The sequence below is a fragment of the Ochotona princeps genome, chromosome 8 (assembly GCF_030435755.1).
Source record: "Ochotona princeps isolate mOchPri1 chromosome 8, mOchPri1.hap1, whole genome shotgun sequence".
In the NCBI taxonomy this organism is placed as follows: domain Eukaryota; kingdom Metazoa; phylum Chordata; class Mammalia; order Lagomorpha; family Ochotonidae; genus Ochotona; species Ochotona princeps.
Window position 1 is genome coordinate 10,522,565 of NC_080839.1, and position 16,374 is coordinate 10,538,938.

The 16,374-nt window shown below is 44.1% G+C and overlaps 1 protein-coding gene across 3 annotated transcripts in view; it reads left to right on the top strand.

The window, feature by feature from the left end:
• The first annotated feature begins 232 nt into the window (after window positions 1–232).
• The window catches only part of MGAT4A (alpha-1,3-mannosyl-glycoprotein 4-beta-N-acetylglucosaminyltransferase A), a 96,847-nt gene continuing 80,705 nt past the window's right edge, over window positions 233–16,374 (top strand). Inside the window, exons 1-2 of one of the 3 annotated variants that reach the window (XM_058667541.1) lie at window positions 233–382; window positions 4,832–5,152. In XM_058667541.1, the coding sequence (XP_058523524.1) occupies window positions 5,059–5,152 (94 nt within the window). In that variant the 5' untranslated portion in view covers window positions 233–382; window positions 4,832–5,058. Of the gene's footprint in view, window positions 383–4,615; window positions 5,153–16,374 lie in introns of those variants that run through there. The other 2 variants (XM_058667542.1, XM_058667540.1) reach the window with 2 other exon arrangements.

Here is a 16,374-nt window from a genome sequence, read left to right on the forward strand (position 1 = left end):
GAGGGGCGGCGCCGGCTGCCGGGCCCTGCGGCGTCCGTGGGGAGGGAGAGATCCACCTGCTGGTAACGGAGCCGCGCGGCCCGGCCGGGGGGTGCTGGGTCGCGCGCGCGCGCGCAGCCGCTGCTGTCGCCCGTGGCGCTCGGGGCCGGGTCGGGGCGCCGGCTGGGCCGCGGGGGCGGGGCGCCCTGCCCTCCACGCCGCCGCCGCCGCCACCTCATCCTCCTCATCCTCCTCTTCCTCCTCCTCCGGCCCTTCTCGGTTGTCGCGCGCTCTCCGGGTGCCGGCCGGACGCCCGGGTGGGTGTCTAGCACTCCTCGGCGTGACAGGGCGCGTCGACTTGGAGAGAAAAAGTGGAGCGGCAAAGTGTGTGGATGTGAGCGAGGTGGGAGGCGGCAGGGAGAGTTGTCGGCGGGACCGGGCGGTGGGCGGCCGAGCCCACGTCCCGCAGCCCTCCAGCGAGCCGGCGCCTCAGGCGGGGCCGGGCCAGGTGGGGCGCGTGGGGCGCGGGCGAGGCCAGCGGGGCGCGGAGGGCCGGCGCCGAGCGGGGGGGATTCGGGGCGCACTGCCGTGGTGCGGATTGACATCCCAAATGACAGGACCTGCTGGTCCTGCGTGAGAGCGCACCCCCAGGTCCAGGCCTCGGTATTGGGGAGCCCCCCACCCGGCTCGTGTCGGAGAGGTGTGCTAGGTAACATCTGCTGAGGAGATGTGCTTTTGTGAGCTAACTAGCTAGCGGCCGGAACCCCCTGGCACGCCCGACTTTCTTCCTCATGACGCTGCGCGCTCTCGGGGTTCCCGTTCCTCGCTTCCATTGCGAATTGTAAATGGGTCCGAGGTGTGTCTTTAGTACTTGCCTGGTTGGGGAGAGGGGGGAATTTGGCTGTCAGAGAAATTCTTGCATGAAAGATAAAGGGACTGAGGAGTGTGTTTGTGGACTCCTGAATGGAGAATCCGATAGGCTCTGGGGGAGGGGAGGGGGGAAAGAATAGTTTTACTCACAGGTTATCATGACCTGGGTTTTTTGTTCCTACAAGTGTAAATCCGTACTGGCTGATAACGTTGGCCTTGCCATGCGGCTTACATAATTTTATCTTGTTGGAAAAGAAAAACAGATGAGTTGTGGTGAAGAAAGTGAGCCAGGCTTACGTCATGGGTTTGTGGCTACCTTGGATGGAGCCTGTCCGCCCTCAGGCCCCGGGGTGGTGTCCAGCCAAGAGTCCTCAGTCACGGAAGGGATCACGATCCTTTCAGACCACACTTTGATAAAATAAAGGTTTGTGCGCAAGAATATTGCTACATCTGTTAACAAAGCAGATTGTGTGGTCCGGCTTGAAAGTTGCATTCGCTTTTGGAGGGATGCAGAAATGGCTAATTGTGACCTCAACCTTATTGTATGTTAAAGATTCAAATGCATCTAGTGGTAGTCTTGCGGGTTATTTTTAAGGTGTTGGATTAAAATGTTTGCACGTGTGGGAAATGCTGGAAAATGTGGGTCACCTGAGTCTTCCAAGCCGTTTGATCAGCCGCCTGTCAAGATTTCCGAGCCTGTGGCTCGTTGGTTTTGCTCTTATCTGGAGATTTTGTTCACTTGTGCTATGTAGTTAAACTTCATTAGTGCGGAAACCCTAATTAAAAATATATGACTTCATTCTTTCTGAGGGAAACCCTTTCATGTATTTCTTGCAAAATATCAGGTCTTTGCTAGCAGAATTCATATTAGTATCTTCTTCAGTCCAGAGTTTAATACCTTCCTAGGCCCAATACTTAGTGTTCGTTATGTTCTTCATGTGTTAGGAATAAAGTGGCTGTAGTTTTTTTGAGTTTGGAGTTCATTTTATTTGTGTCTGGCTATTTATACTACATCTTATGGGATTTATGTTTAATACAACTGAGTTTTAAGATATCCCTTATTAGTGATTTCCTATTTCTTTTATTACTTGGCTTTTTTTTTTCTAATAACTGGTGTGTTTTTGGACATTTTAGTAGAACACGATATTTTCTGAAGTAAGGTAAGTAGGTCCAGGAATACAGCAATAAAGTTCTAAGCATTTTTTATATAATGCTACACCAGAAATAAGATTCCATATTACATAATGCACTGAGTTTTCACCTCTGTTTTTATACTGAGAATTCATTGTTGGGTGCTTGTTGATTTAACATAATAAACACTTTATGGACTTTAATTAAAATTACACTTTGTTGTTTTTTGGTCATGAACACTTTATTTCTAAACTGTAGACCTGGGCACATTTACTAACTGTGGAAGGTAATTAGATTTGGTCTTAGAAAGCAATGCTAACTTTGAGAACTTGTGCTTAGGTAGTATTCTTAGGAGTAGCTTGTTGTACTCCTTGAGTTGGGGTTCAGTGCTTCTAGAATTCAAATAGAAGTTAAAGGTGCTGATCACTGAAGGTTAGCAGGTGTGATTTACTTGGGAGTAGGGGAAGGTATCAGCCAAAGGCTACACGAAGTAAAGAAATTTGCTGAAAATATTTATATTTTGTTAATTCTTGTGGATTTTTAAATTATTCTATAATTGACCCATGTTTGTTACAGAAGATAGCTTTTTAAAAAAATTCGTTTAGTATCTGATAAAATTTAATCTGGGGAGGTTCTCCAGTTCCTCCTGAGACTGGGCCTGGTCTGGGCACATCTCTTTGTATGATCATGTGCAGCTGAGCTAATTGAGAGATAAAGAGTGGTAATAGAGTGGTAGATCTGAGTTTGGACTTTGGAGTCACACAGATGAGGGTTTTCTCTGTGGCTTAGTATCTTTATTGTTAATAGGGTCAATAATGCTTGCCTCAGGACTTGTGACCTTTTAAGCCATTTAATGGGCCCAGTACATAAGGAATATTTAGTGAGTTGTAGTGGCTATCATCATCATCATTAAGTGTTCCTGTGGTTTTCCTAAGCTAGTGGAGATTTCCAGTAATGTTCGGTGTTAAGAAGTAGCTGAGAGAGTAGTTTCTCAATTGCCTGCAAATGGCAGCTCTACTCTTCCACCGAGAGGATTGTCCCTTGGGGTTGCTAGGCCTTTCTGGAGATACATTAACTCATCCAAGTAGAATGTTATTTAGTATATTGCAAAGTACCTCTTGTGGTACCCTCAAGACCTCAGGATTCAGAGCACATCTGGAAGTGCCTGCCATGTCCCAGGGAATGAGTCCAGCTGTACACCATGAATTAGGGACTGGCCACATTTGTTGATGCTGTTTGGTTTTATTATTATTTTTTTTTATAGTTAACATTTATTGAAAACCTATGATGAGTCTGGCACTATGTGTAAGTCATGATTTTTTACTATTTTCTCAGCTGTTTTGTTAGATGGGTAGTGTTTTCTCAGATTTCTTGAGTTAAAACATCCTGGAAATGGCTTTTTTTTTTTAAAGAATAATTTTATTTGAAGGGTAGAATTAGAGATCTTCCGTCAGTTGGTTCACTCTCCAAATGCCTATTATTAGCCACCGCTGGGCCAGGCCAAAGGCGGGAACCAGGAGCTTCTGGGCTGCCCACTTGGGTGCAAGGGCCCAAGCACTTGGGCCGTCCTCCTTTGCTCTCTCAGACACATTAGCAGGGAGCTCAATGGGAAGTTGGAATATCAGGCATTCAGACTGACATCCTCATGGGGTGCTCGTGTCTGAGCCAGTGGCTTAGCTTGCTAGGCCATAATTCTGGTCCTTGAATTGCTACATTTGCTGAATGCATAAATAGTCTCATTTTTACCCTGGGATTAAGTTAGTCACTGGGAAAAAGATTTTTTAATAGCCAGGAACTCCGTATGTGTCTCCATATGGGTGGCAGAGCCCCAACTGTTTGAGCCCAACACCTGCTGCCTCCCAGGATGTGCAGGACACAGGAAGTGGGATCAGAGGCAGAGTCTGGACTTGATGCAAAATGCTCAGAAACAGGATGTGGGTTTCCCAGTGGCAGCTTAACTTCAACAACACTTGCCCTGATTTCTTATGTTTTTAATAAGCATTACTTGTTACGCAATAGGAAAATTGGGGAGCATGAAGATTATGTTAGACAGAACCATTGTGTGATCATTAGAGCTCTCATCTTGGAATCTGTAAACCTCATAACCTCTCCCTTTAAACAAGTAACCAGGAGTAGTTTTTTTTTTTCCCCACTAATGAGACAAATAGCGGGGAAGGAATTAGTTTGAAGCTTTTTTTTTCTTGCAGTATAAAGACTATGTAATTCTTTTTTTTTTTTTTTTTAATTTGAAAGCCGGATATACAGAGAGGAGGAGAGACAGAGAGGAAGATATTCCATCCGATGTTTCACTCCCCAAGTGAGCCGCAACGGGCTGGTGCGCCCCGATCCGATGCCGGGAACCAGGAACCTCTTCCGGGTCTCCCATGCAGGTGCAGGGTCCCAAAGCTTTTGGGCCGTCCTCAACTGCTTTCCCAGGCCACAAGCAGGGAGCTGGATGGGAAGTGGAGCTGCCGGGATTAGAACCGGCGCCCATATGGGATCCCCGGGGCTTTCAAGGCGAGGACTTTAGCTGCTAGGCCACGCCGCCGGGCCCAAGACTATGTAATTCTAATAGGATGTTTCAAAAAGTTTGTGAACAAATGGAATTAAAAGGTAAGCTTATTGTAATACAAGAACTTTTGAGAGACTTGCAGTTTTTCATGATAGTATTTTCCATGAACTTTTTGAGGACCTGTTAAATATTAAACGAGTAAGTTAGATGCAGAGATTATCTTTATAGATCCAGTTTAGCCCAGGCACAGTCCATTTATAATAATGGTGGATTATAAATGAAGGAACCCATTTCAGCTTTCGAATGAGTTTTTTTCTTTTCTCTCCCCGGTCCTTGCAGGAAAGAAGAAAGCCTGAGACATCAGTGTGTGAAGAGTGGGGCAGTCCTGAGTAGCAGTTGTTTTGCTGCTTAGATGCCTTCTGCAAAGCATCTGAAATAAACTGCTCAAGTAAATCTTTATAGGCCTAGAGCCAGAAGTACTGAATTCCGTTGACTTTGGGATAAAAGAAAAACAACAGTCCTGGTTGTCATCATAAACATATGAACGAATGTGATGGTGAAATGAGATGAGGCTCCGAAATGGAATTGTAACCACTGCTTTAGCATTTGTCACTTCTTTCCTTACCTTGTCTTGGTATACTACATGGCAAAATGGAAGAGGTAAGGAAACTGTCTCTGAACATTTGCATGAGGTATAGTGGGCTCTTGCTTTGTGAAGGATACGTAGTGAAGGTACGTAGGTGTTTGGGCTAAATATGGTTAAACATCGGCAACCTGCACATTGCATGTTCTCTGCTGGCTATTTGTTTCTGACAGAAATATGAAATGGTGTTCTTGGACAGAGGAGACAGGTGTTTGTTTTGTGTTTAAGTTCTTGTAATTACAGTGGGAGAACAGATAATGATCAATGGTTTGTTACACCTGACAACCAAGGTGAATAACAGTTTTTGTTTGGGTATTTTATTTTTCTGTGGGTTTTTGTTGTTTTGTTGTGCTAAGCATCATGAATGTTTCAGGAAGTTTCTTATACTGACTGTTCTCTGAAACGTGAGAAAGGATGTACTGTCTTCATGAAATTTGCATGCTGATTATGCTGAAGATTTGGGGCTAAGTAGTTAAAAATTTCTACTGCTTGCCTTGACAGACTGGACTTTAGGCAAAAATATATAAGGGGAGGCTGAAGAGAAATTCTGATCAGAACACTGGAAAGGTGTTTTTTAAGTTAGTCTGTTGTACTGTATCTGAAAGGAAAGTTATAGATTTGTTGATTGGAACTGGGTCCAGGAATAGTGCATTCCCCCACTTTTTTTTCCCTTTTTGTAGAGAAAATTTCAGAGTGAATTTCTGTTTACACTTACGTGAATTTAAGTAATGTTGCTAGTGAGAGAAAAGCTGGAGGATTCGAGATACCTATTTAAATTGAGTCCAATTAGAGTAGCTGGACTTCAAACAAGTAGGATATTCTTATTCTTTACCATTCTCTAAGTTGGGTTTTAATTTTGGAGAAAACTCTTAGAAGTGAGGTGAATGAAAAACTGCTTGAAAGACCTTTGAGTACAGGAAATACTTTTTAGATTTTGTTAATTATTATAGCAAATGAAAGCACTTATTCAGGAAGAACTCTGATTTAATTCAAACTGTTGATTGTCCCTGACATGAACAGTAACCAAAACACTGCTAAAAGTCTACCTAAGAAGTAAGAGAATTGACAAAAAGACAAGTACACAGATTTTTTTTTTCTCCTAACAGGAAAGAATTTATTTACAAAATTATATTATTAAAGAAAGTTGGCCCTTTTTACTGTGTCTTGAGGAATTTAAAGTTTTGGAATTTTCATTACATTGAATTTTTTTTTTAAGGGCAGCGTTGATTGTTTTTTTTTTTTTAAGATTTATTTGACAGAGTGGCATAGAGAGGAAGAGACAGAGAAAGGTCTTCCATCTACTGGTTCACTAACGACTGGAACCCAGACTGGAGCCAGGAGCCCAGAATTTCCTCAGGGTCTCCATGTGGTGGCAGGGGTCTCAAGTACTCTGTTCATCTGCTGCCTGTCCACACACATTAACAGAGAATGGGATCAGAAGCAAAGCAGCCAGAACTTAAATTGGTGTTCTGATATGGGCTACCAGCATCATAAAACTTAATGACTTAATCTGCACCACAATGCTGGCTCCATCCCATTTTATCTTGTTTCTTATTTAAATGCATTGTAAGCATCCTTTAACAGTGTAAGTTGTGTTTAGATTTCAAAATTAATTTAAATGTAAAGACTCCTTCAGCATAGAATCTTAGGCCCACACGCTGCTGTTCTAATAGCCCTGGGGTCCCTCTGGACATTCTCCTCTCTTTTCCTGCCTGGTGTTTTGTTCAGACTCTCTCAGGTATCAGTGTAGGATTGCTGAATTGTTATATAAAATTCCCTGTGCTGAGTTGAGTTGTTATCATTTATGTAATTACTCTAACTGTTGAGCATTTGGATTCTTTCTAGATAGTTCTGGCAGTCAGCCTAGAATTTGCAGGGAAGTCTGATTCATATTTTCAATTCTGATGTATGTATAAGTCATGTGCTCTTTTAAATTTTATTTTAAATATTGCTTATTTGAATGTCTGAATGAGAGAGAAGTCAGAGAAAGAGAAACAGTGGAATTCTGCAAGAAAAAAGACGGAGTGGGGAGGTGGGACGGGGAGGGAGAGAATCCTCCATCCATGGTGGAAGAGACAGATCTTTATTTGCTGGCTCCTTCCCCCAAATGATGCAACAGTTGTGTCTGGGACAGGCCAAACCTAGGAGCTTCTTCCAGGTCTTCTACATGAGTGACACTGGCCCAAGCATTTGGGATATCTTCTGCAGCTTTCCCAGTTGTATTAGCAGGGTGTTGGATCAGAAGTGGAACAGGCAGGACTCAAATCCTAACCCATATGGGATGCTGGTTGCAGGTGGCCCTCTCTGATTTCCGTTTTAAAAAAAAAGTATGTAACCTTTGACATTGCCAGACTAAACATTTATTTTTTTATTCATTTTTTTAAATTATTTATTATTTAACTTCAGTAATTACATTGTATTATGTGACACAGTTACATAGATACTTGGGTTCTCCCCACCCCTCCCCAAACCCTCCCACCATGGTGGATTCCTCCACCTTGCTGCATAACCACAGCTCAAGTTCAGTTGAGATTTCCCCATTGCAAGCGTATACCAAACATAGAGTCCAGCATCTTATTGTCCCGTCAAGTTCAACAGCTTCTTAGGTATACCCTCTCTGGTCTGATGACAGAGCCAGCAGAGTATCATCCCAGTCAATTGAAAGCTCCAACATACCATCAGCAAAAATTTACATCATTATGGAATTAATTGACATAGTAATGAGTAACCAATATGTTAAAAGTAAATGCGGGTTCCCAGCCACCTTCTGTGACCACCTCACCTATACTTCAATTTTAGTTTATACACAACATATAACATTCAAAACATAACATGTTATACATAACATCATATCATCTTAAATTAAGGCAAACATGTGGTATTTAACCTTTTGTGATTGGCTCATTTCCCTTAGCATTATGGTTTCCAGTTTGGCCCATTTGGCCACAAAGAACTGCATTTTGTTTTTTTTAATAGCTGAGTAGTATTCCATGGAGTAGATGAACCATAGCTTTCTTATCCAATCCTCTGTTGATGGGCATTTTGGTTGTTTCCATGTTTTTGCAATTACTGATTGTGCTGCTATGAACATAGGAGTGCATGTTGGTTTCTCATAGAACAAGTGTTCTGGATATATTCCTAGGAGTGCTATTGCTGGATCATACGGTATGTTGAATTTGAGTTGTTTGAATATTCTCCATTTCTTTAGTTATTTGCATGTACTTATTTTGTGCCTAGCCATGTATTTTGTGCTGTGAATATGGAAACAAATAACTTTATGCCCTTGCAGTTCAGGGACTGATGGGAAAAGATACATTGTTAAAAAGTATACCATTAGAGGCTGGTGCAAAATCAGGCTCATCCTCTGCCTGTGGCACTGGCATTCCATATGGTGCAGATTTGTGTCCAGGCTTCTCCACTTCTGATCCATCTCCCTGCTAATGCCCTGGGAAAGCAGCAAAGGATGGCACCTAAATGGGAGAACCAGAAGAAGCAGCTGGCTCCCAGCTTTGGAATGGCTCAGCTCCAGCCATTGTGGCCATTTGGGGAGTGAACCAGCAGATGGAAGATCTCTGTTTCTGTCTCTACAATTCTGACTTTCAAATAAAAATAATTTTTAAAAATTATTACCATTAGGTATGTTGAAATAGAATAACACAGTGCTTGTCCTATTATAAAACATATTACATGTATTATGTTATTGATTTGTCATAACAACCCTGAGCGAAGTCTTACCTCCTTTCTGTAGATGGGGGAAACTAGGCAGAGTGATTGAAAAGCTTACCAGAGTCATCTGTGAAGTAGTAGAGTTGGAGTTTGGATCCAGGTTGACTGGTTATAGAGCTTATCCTTTTGGCCATTGACCTACTGCCCGGAAGAGCAGTGGATGTTGCACAGAGGAGGTAGACTGAAGCGTGAATATGCAAGTAATGCAGAATGGAGAATGGTAAACATACTAAGAGCTGCACATGCAGCCTTAAGATCTGAAAGAGAGCAGAGATTTATGCTTTGAAAGTGTGAGATGCTTGTTATGACTGGCACATAGGATTCCTAGACTTTTTTTTTTCCTGTTTATGTGAAGGAGTTACAGAGAGGGAGAGACAACTCTCATTTGCTGGCTCACTCCCCAGATGGTCGCAATGGCCAGTGCATGGCTGGGTCAAAACCAGCCGATTCATCCTGGTTTCCCACATGGGTGTCAGGGGCAGTGCTGGGCAGTCTTCTGCTGCTTACCTTAGGCCAGTAGCAAAGAGCTAGATTGGAAGTGCATCAACCAGGACTTGAACTGGTATCCATATGTGATGCTGGCTTTGCTGGTGGCTGCTTTAGATGTTATTCTAACATCAGCCCTGAAGAATTTCTGAGCTCAGTGGTTGATATTTGTCTTAGGAAGGCACCACGCTGCTATTTTCCGCGTTCTTTCTCGCAAACTAGCCAGCCCACAAGATCCTGATTCTTTTCATTCTTGTCACCACAATCTTCATTGTTTTTGAGGAGACTCTTAGACTTGACTTTCTTGTGCTCAGTTGCAAAAGAAGCCACTTCCTTTGGGAAGAAAGTAGGAGCTATTTTATGTCTCTAGGCAGAAATTCTTGAGCCTGAATTTTGGAAGTGGTTATGAGGACAATGACAGACTTCTCTCAGAGAAGAGCCCTCCTGCATCTTGGAGCTTAGCACTAGATGAGAGGGCAGGAATTTAGCATTTTTTTTTTTTTATTCTACCTCACCAGCTGTGGGGCCAATACCCCACAAGTCCAGGAAGGGGCTGTGGGGTCTGATCCACTCACCACGCTGCAGAGTAAAGCCTTTGTTCTGTTCTGGAACCCCCACCTCTCCAGTGCATTTGCCTGGGATTAGCGCCAGGCAGGGAAGGACTAAATAGGGAGAGCTGAAGTTCTGCTTCCCCCAGTTTGAAGTTTCTAGGTTGAAGTCGGAGGGAACTGCTGGAGGGAAACAGGAGAGTCCTGTGTCCTTGGTTACAGCAATCTGGAAGGGGGTTTCTACCTTGCTACTTGGGGTGGGCATGGAAGGGAGTTCCTTTAGTTCACCATCCTTAATTTTCATAAATGGATATTTCTTCATTTGATCTTTAATCTTCTGATGGTTTTAAAATGCTTTAAGTGATTTCTTGAAAAATTTCAACAGAGCTGGTGTTGTCATGGTTGAAGTTGAGCTACAGAAGGCAAAGCAAACAAATGAACAAACAACAACAAAAATCCACAAAGGGAGGGAGGGAGAACTTGTCCATGTTTGGTTCACTCACCATATATCCACAACATCCAGGACTAGGCAAAGCTGAAGCTAGCAACTGTGACTGGGTCTCCCACATGGGTGGCCAGAACCCAGTACTTAGGCTGTCCCCTACTGCCTCTGAGGGTCCATGTTAGCAGGAATCTGGAATTAGAAGCTGAAGCTGGGGCTCACACCTTAGGTACTCCTACAGGGGCTATGTGCATCCCTGCTGGCTAAAGGCTCAGCCCCTTTATTCTTTATGGCTACATAATACTCCATTTTGTGCATATACAATGATTTATTCTACTATTCTTTCTAGGAGCATTCCAGTTTTTATTCATAATCCACTCATCCAGCATTTTTTAAATCACATATTTTATTTTTCTAAGCTAGGCTTTATGTAATGAAAATTTATTTTTTCTAAAGTTTTTTTGTATTTTAGCTTTAATTTTTTGCCCAAACTCTGGTCAATCAAGAACTTGATTTTTGGAAAAAAAAAAATGTAGTTGCTAGTGCTTACATTGTAAACATGAATGACTGGGGGAACATTTGGTTTGATTAGCATTAAATTTAAATAACAATCAGAAAATGTAGATGTTGCACTTTGTGTAAAAGTGTATTTTGTTTATCTATTAAGCTTGCTAATTTGGTTTTGACAACCAAGATAAAAGACCAGTTTTTTAGAAGCTGTATTCTTTATTGTTCCACCAGGAAGGTAAGAGGTAATTTGGAATAAATCACAGTATCCATTTTTTTTCAATTTATGTTTCTAATATAAAAAAGAGTAAATGTCCATATGCCAGTGTTTTTTCCCCTCCTTTGGTGGTTGAGATATTAGCTGGTTTTCTAGCAAAGAGGATGTAGAATTGGCATGTGAATTCATCTCACTTCAGTGTTTATGGTCTCAGAACTGTTTCTTTCCTAGTTTTTGAAAAGAGCTGTTCAAGTCAATGTTCTAATTCAAGTACCAGATACAGTTAAGAAATAAACAGATCTTCTGATGTAGTTCTACAAGTTGTCACAAAGGCATTTCTGTGTAACAAAGGCCAGCAACTCCTAGGTAAAATTTTCAAAGAATTGTGTCCCAGTGTATACCAGAAGACAGGTAATGCTTCTTTCTAGTATCCACTGGGACAGAATTCTTTAAACATTTTACCTAGGAGTTGCTGGGTCAGCCACATTTTATTTTTGGAAAGGTAGAAAGCAGACAGGTGGAAATTTACATCCGCTGATTCACATTCCATCATGCCCACAACAATCATTAGCTTGGAACTCGGTCTGAGTCTCACATGTGGGTGGTGGGGAACCAAGTTCTTGAGCCATTGCTTGCTGCCTCCCAGGATGTGCATCAGCTGGAAGCTGGATCAGAAGCAGAGGAGTCAGATCTTAAACCAGGTACTCTGGGGACCAGATCTTGGATTTTATTGCTTCATTGCAGTTTGTGTTTAGCCTTCCTTCTTGCATTTTCTCCTACTTCTATAGATTGCTGTCTTCCCTTGTACCAAGATGATAGACACAAAACTTATCATTTGAATGCGGTAACTGTGCAAGGTTAAGACAATATAATCTCTTTCTCCCTCCTTCCTGTTTTCTCCCTCTCTTCTTCCCCCACCCCTTTTTTCCCCTCTTCCCCTTCTCCCTTTTCCTCCCCTTCTTTGGCCTCTCACTGTTTCTCTCTGGCTCTCTAAAAGTTTAATTTGGGCCCGGCAGCGTCGCCTAGCCGCTAAAGTCCTCGCCTTGAATGTACCAGAATCCCATATGAGCGCCGGTTCTAATCCTGGCAGCTCCATTTCCCATCCAGCTCCCTGCTTGTGGCCTGGGAAAGCAGTTGAGGACGGCCCAAAGCCTTGGGACCCTGCACCCATGTGGGAGACCCAGAAGAGATTCCTGGTTCCCAGCTTCAGATCGGTGCAGCACCGGCCCGTTGCGCTCACTTGGGGAGTGAATCATCGGACAGAAGATCTTCCTCTCTGTATCTCCTCCTCTATGTATATCTGACTTTGTAATAAAATAAATCTTTTTAAAAAAAGTTCAACTTATTTGAATGGTAGAGTTACATGAAGGGTGAGGCAGAGGTGGAGGCAGAGAGAAAAAGATCCATCCATCTTCCAACTGTGGCTTCACTCCCTAAATGACCACAGCAGCCAGTACTGGACTAGACAAGAGCCAGGAGCTACATTTGGGTCTCCCACAAGGGTGCAGGTGCCCAAGCACTTGGGTCCTCCTCAGCTGCTTTGCTGGATGCATTGGTAGGGAGCTGGATCAGAAGTGGAGCAGTCAGGACTTGAACCAGCCCCCATATGGGATGCTTGTGCTGCAGGCAGTGGCTTAACCATTACAACATGGCATCAGCCCCCTTCTCTCATTTAAAGATTTAATTATTTTTATTGGAAAGGCAGATCAGATTTACGGAGAGAAGGAGAGACATAGAGAAAGATCCTCCATCTACGGTTCATTCCCTAAGTGGCTGCAGTGGCCAGAGCTGAGCCAATCCAAAGCCAAGAGGCAGGAGCTAGGAGCTTCTTCCAGGGGTTCCACACAGGCGCAGGATCCCAAGACTTCGGACTGCCCTCTACTGCTTTCCAAGGCCATAAGCAGGGAGCTGGATGGGAGGTAAAGCAGCTAATACATGAACTTACACCTACATGGGATCCCAGTGCTGGCAAGGCAAGGATTTAGTCATTGAGCCGTTGCAACAGGCCCCAACCCCCTTCTCTTTCTCTTTTTATTAGTATTGTTTGCATAGTTGAAAGGGATGAACACTCACGTGAGCCTCTGATTATGGTAGAGAGGGTCAAGGTATAGAGGAAGGTTGGTGGGATAAGTGGTTTTTTTGTTTGCTTGCTTGTGTTTTTTACTCCTGTGTCTGCGGTAGAGACTACATCAGCAACCAGGGATGGAATATGGTCATTTGATGACTCCCTGGAGACCCACAGGTGGAGAAGAGTGTTCTGAGGGTGTTACTTGAGTGGTATTAATAATTCGAAGAAGTTGTTGGTTTCATTGCTCCAGGGTTGAGAAAAGTCTTTCTAAGGTCTGTTGTTTGACAAAGTCCACCTTAGTATATCCACAGACCCTGGAACATACTGAAAAGATTGGCCAGGAGAGTTGTCCAAGCTGTTCTACCTTTTATCTTCCAACAAAGCTCTTACTTCCTTTGATGGTCCAGAGGAGCTGGCTATCATGTACCCTGTGTGGGGTACAAGTTGTCCACCGCACAGGCAGCAGCAACTGAGGAGGTCCAGTGCTGAAACACAAGGTTGTTCCACATATGTTGTGATTTTCTCTGTGACTGGGGTTTGAATCTCACAGTATAGTTGAGGGGTCCTCCAAAATACTGCACCTCTGATAATCTCAGACTGACTGTTGTATGAACCAGTCAGTTAAGGATCTCATTCAGTCCGTCACCTGTAGCAGCAATGCACTTAGAAGTGGTGGAGCTGATTGGTCAGTTCTTTCCCTAGGCCCAGCTATCCTGCCACAGGCCTTGTCTTTATGACACTAGTGGGAATCACAGTCTGATTAGGGTGACCCACAATAACCCCCACTAGCTTGGCAGGTGTATGCCACAGTTCCCCCATCAGGCTGACTCTCATCCCTGGATCTTGCACCTGTCAGTACTGTAATCTAGACTGACACGACAAACCCAGTCCCAACACTTGCCAGCGGGAACTTTAGCCTAGTGGGGGCGTTCCCCAAGTTCCTCTTACAGGTCTGCTCCCAGCCCCAGATCTTGTGTGTGCTGATCGATGCTGTAGCTCAGCCTGACCAGGCTGGCCCCCAGTCCTGCAACTTAAGAATGGGTACTGTGGCCTAGCTTGTACCCATCCTGGCTCTCACTGGGGGGTGCCACTGCTTATCCCAGCCTGGCTCACCCCCAGACCCAGCCCACATGTATGTCAATGGGTCCTGCTGCCTTGACCACCTGGCCTGCCCTGTCCTCAGTCCTGGCTGACATGATTACCAGTGGGAGATGTAGCCTAGCAGAGGAGTGCCCACAGCTCCCCCACCATGGCCCATTCCCAGCCCTGAATCTTATGCCTCCTAGAGGGTGTTGTGATCCAGCTTAATATGGCTCACACCCAGTCCTGACACTTGTCAGTGTGAGCTATGACCTAGCAGGGAAGTCCCTCAAAGTTCCCCCTACCAGACCAATTGCCTGGATCTTATGCAGGTTGGCAGGTGCTTTGACCCAGCCTGGCATGGTCAGCTTGTAGTCTTAGTTTTTGTTAACATTGGCTGATGTTGTAGCCTAGCCCAGCTGAGCATAACCCACATCCTGTCCTGACTCTCATACATGCCAGCGGGTGCTACAGCCTGGCCCACCCTGGCCTGCCACTAGATACAGTTCACACAAATGCTAGCAGGTGATACAGCCTTGCTTGACCTAGCCTGCCCCAGCACCGGCTCTTGTGCTTACACCAGTGAGAGCTGCAGCCTTACAGGGTAGTTTCCCAAGTTCTCCTATCAGGCCCACTCCCAGCCCTCGATCTCACGCATGCTGGTGGGTACCATAGCCCTGCTTGGCATGGTCTGCTCTTAGTCCTGGCCTTTCCATGTGCTAGGAGGTACTGCAGCTTAATGTAACCCAATCTCCAGCTAGCCCCAGCACCTTGGTCAGGTGAGTCTCATGGCTAGCCTAGCTTTCCCTGTCACCACCCCCAGCTCTCCATGCAAACTGGTGGGTGCTACAGTCCTACAAAGGCAAGCCCACAAATCCATTACAGAATCTGCCCCCAGAACTGGTTCGTTCATGTTCTAGTGGGTGCTTCAGTCCAGCGTGATGTAGCCCAGTCCTGACCCAGCATGGGTGGGCATGTACTGTCATCTAGTTCACCCAGGTGTGTCCCACAGACCTAGCTTTTGCTCGTACCAGTGGATGGCAATCTCTGGCCTGATCCAGGTATGCCTTCTGGTTTCCCACCCTCTAAACCATCCCATCTCAGCTCCCTCATCGTCCTACAAGTACAGTGGCCCATTCCGTGGAAGCCCCTGGAAGTCATTGCTCCCCCATCAAACTTGCCTTTAGACGCTCCCACTTCAGTACATTCCCAGACTCCCTTCCCCTGGCAATCTGCAGCCCCCCTTACCTGGAAGCTGGGGAGGTGTGTCCTGGCCTGGGCTTCCCCACCTTCCCCACATATCTTAAAAAAAAAATAGAATAGACAGCTGTGTTGGCACACATATATTGTATGGTTAACACAAATTTGGTACTAACTAGACCAAGAATGCTGGCCAGCTACTGGCTGATTTTCTCCAGCAGTGTAACATTTGCCTAGGTACAAAGCTCTTTCTGTTTTTAAAGTGAAGTTATCAACCTTAGGTATGCATTTTGTTATAATCAACACAGACTAATAATTCAAGGAGAGTTTGAGAACTGGAAACTTCTGTTTGATCACGTTAAAAGTGATGAAAGATCCAAAGGGCTGGGGAGGAGTTTATTGTTCTCATATTACTTGATTGTAAATTTTACTTAAATTTCTTTTTCACTTTATTTGAAAGGTAGAGAGACAGATGTGGATATCTTAAATTGCTGGTTCACTGCCCAAATACCTTTACTACCAGCCTAAGCTAGGCCAAAAACAAGCAAGGAACTCCAGCTCAGTCTCCCATGTGGTTGACATGGACCCAGGTACTTGAGCCTTTATCTGCTGTCTCGTAGGTGCATTAGCAGGAAGGCGGATGTGAAGTGAGCATCAGGCACTGTGAGACAAATGTCTGTCTCTTACATTTTTCTTCCTTAAATACCTTGTCTCTTTAGACTTGAACGTTTTGTGTGTTGATGTGAACATATCTTTTTTTTTCTCTTGAACTTTACTTAAAAATACAATTGGTTGTTTTGAATTTCAAACACCTCAATCAGTAGATGAAAGAAGTACTGCAAAAATTTACTATCCTATTTATATATAAATGTATTCTAAATGATCAGTATCCTGGGCTTGATTTCTTTTACTTCTATACTTCCCCATGGTTATGGTAATTCTTATTGTCTGGGATTTGAGAAATC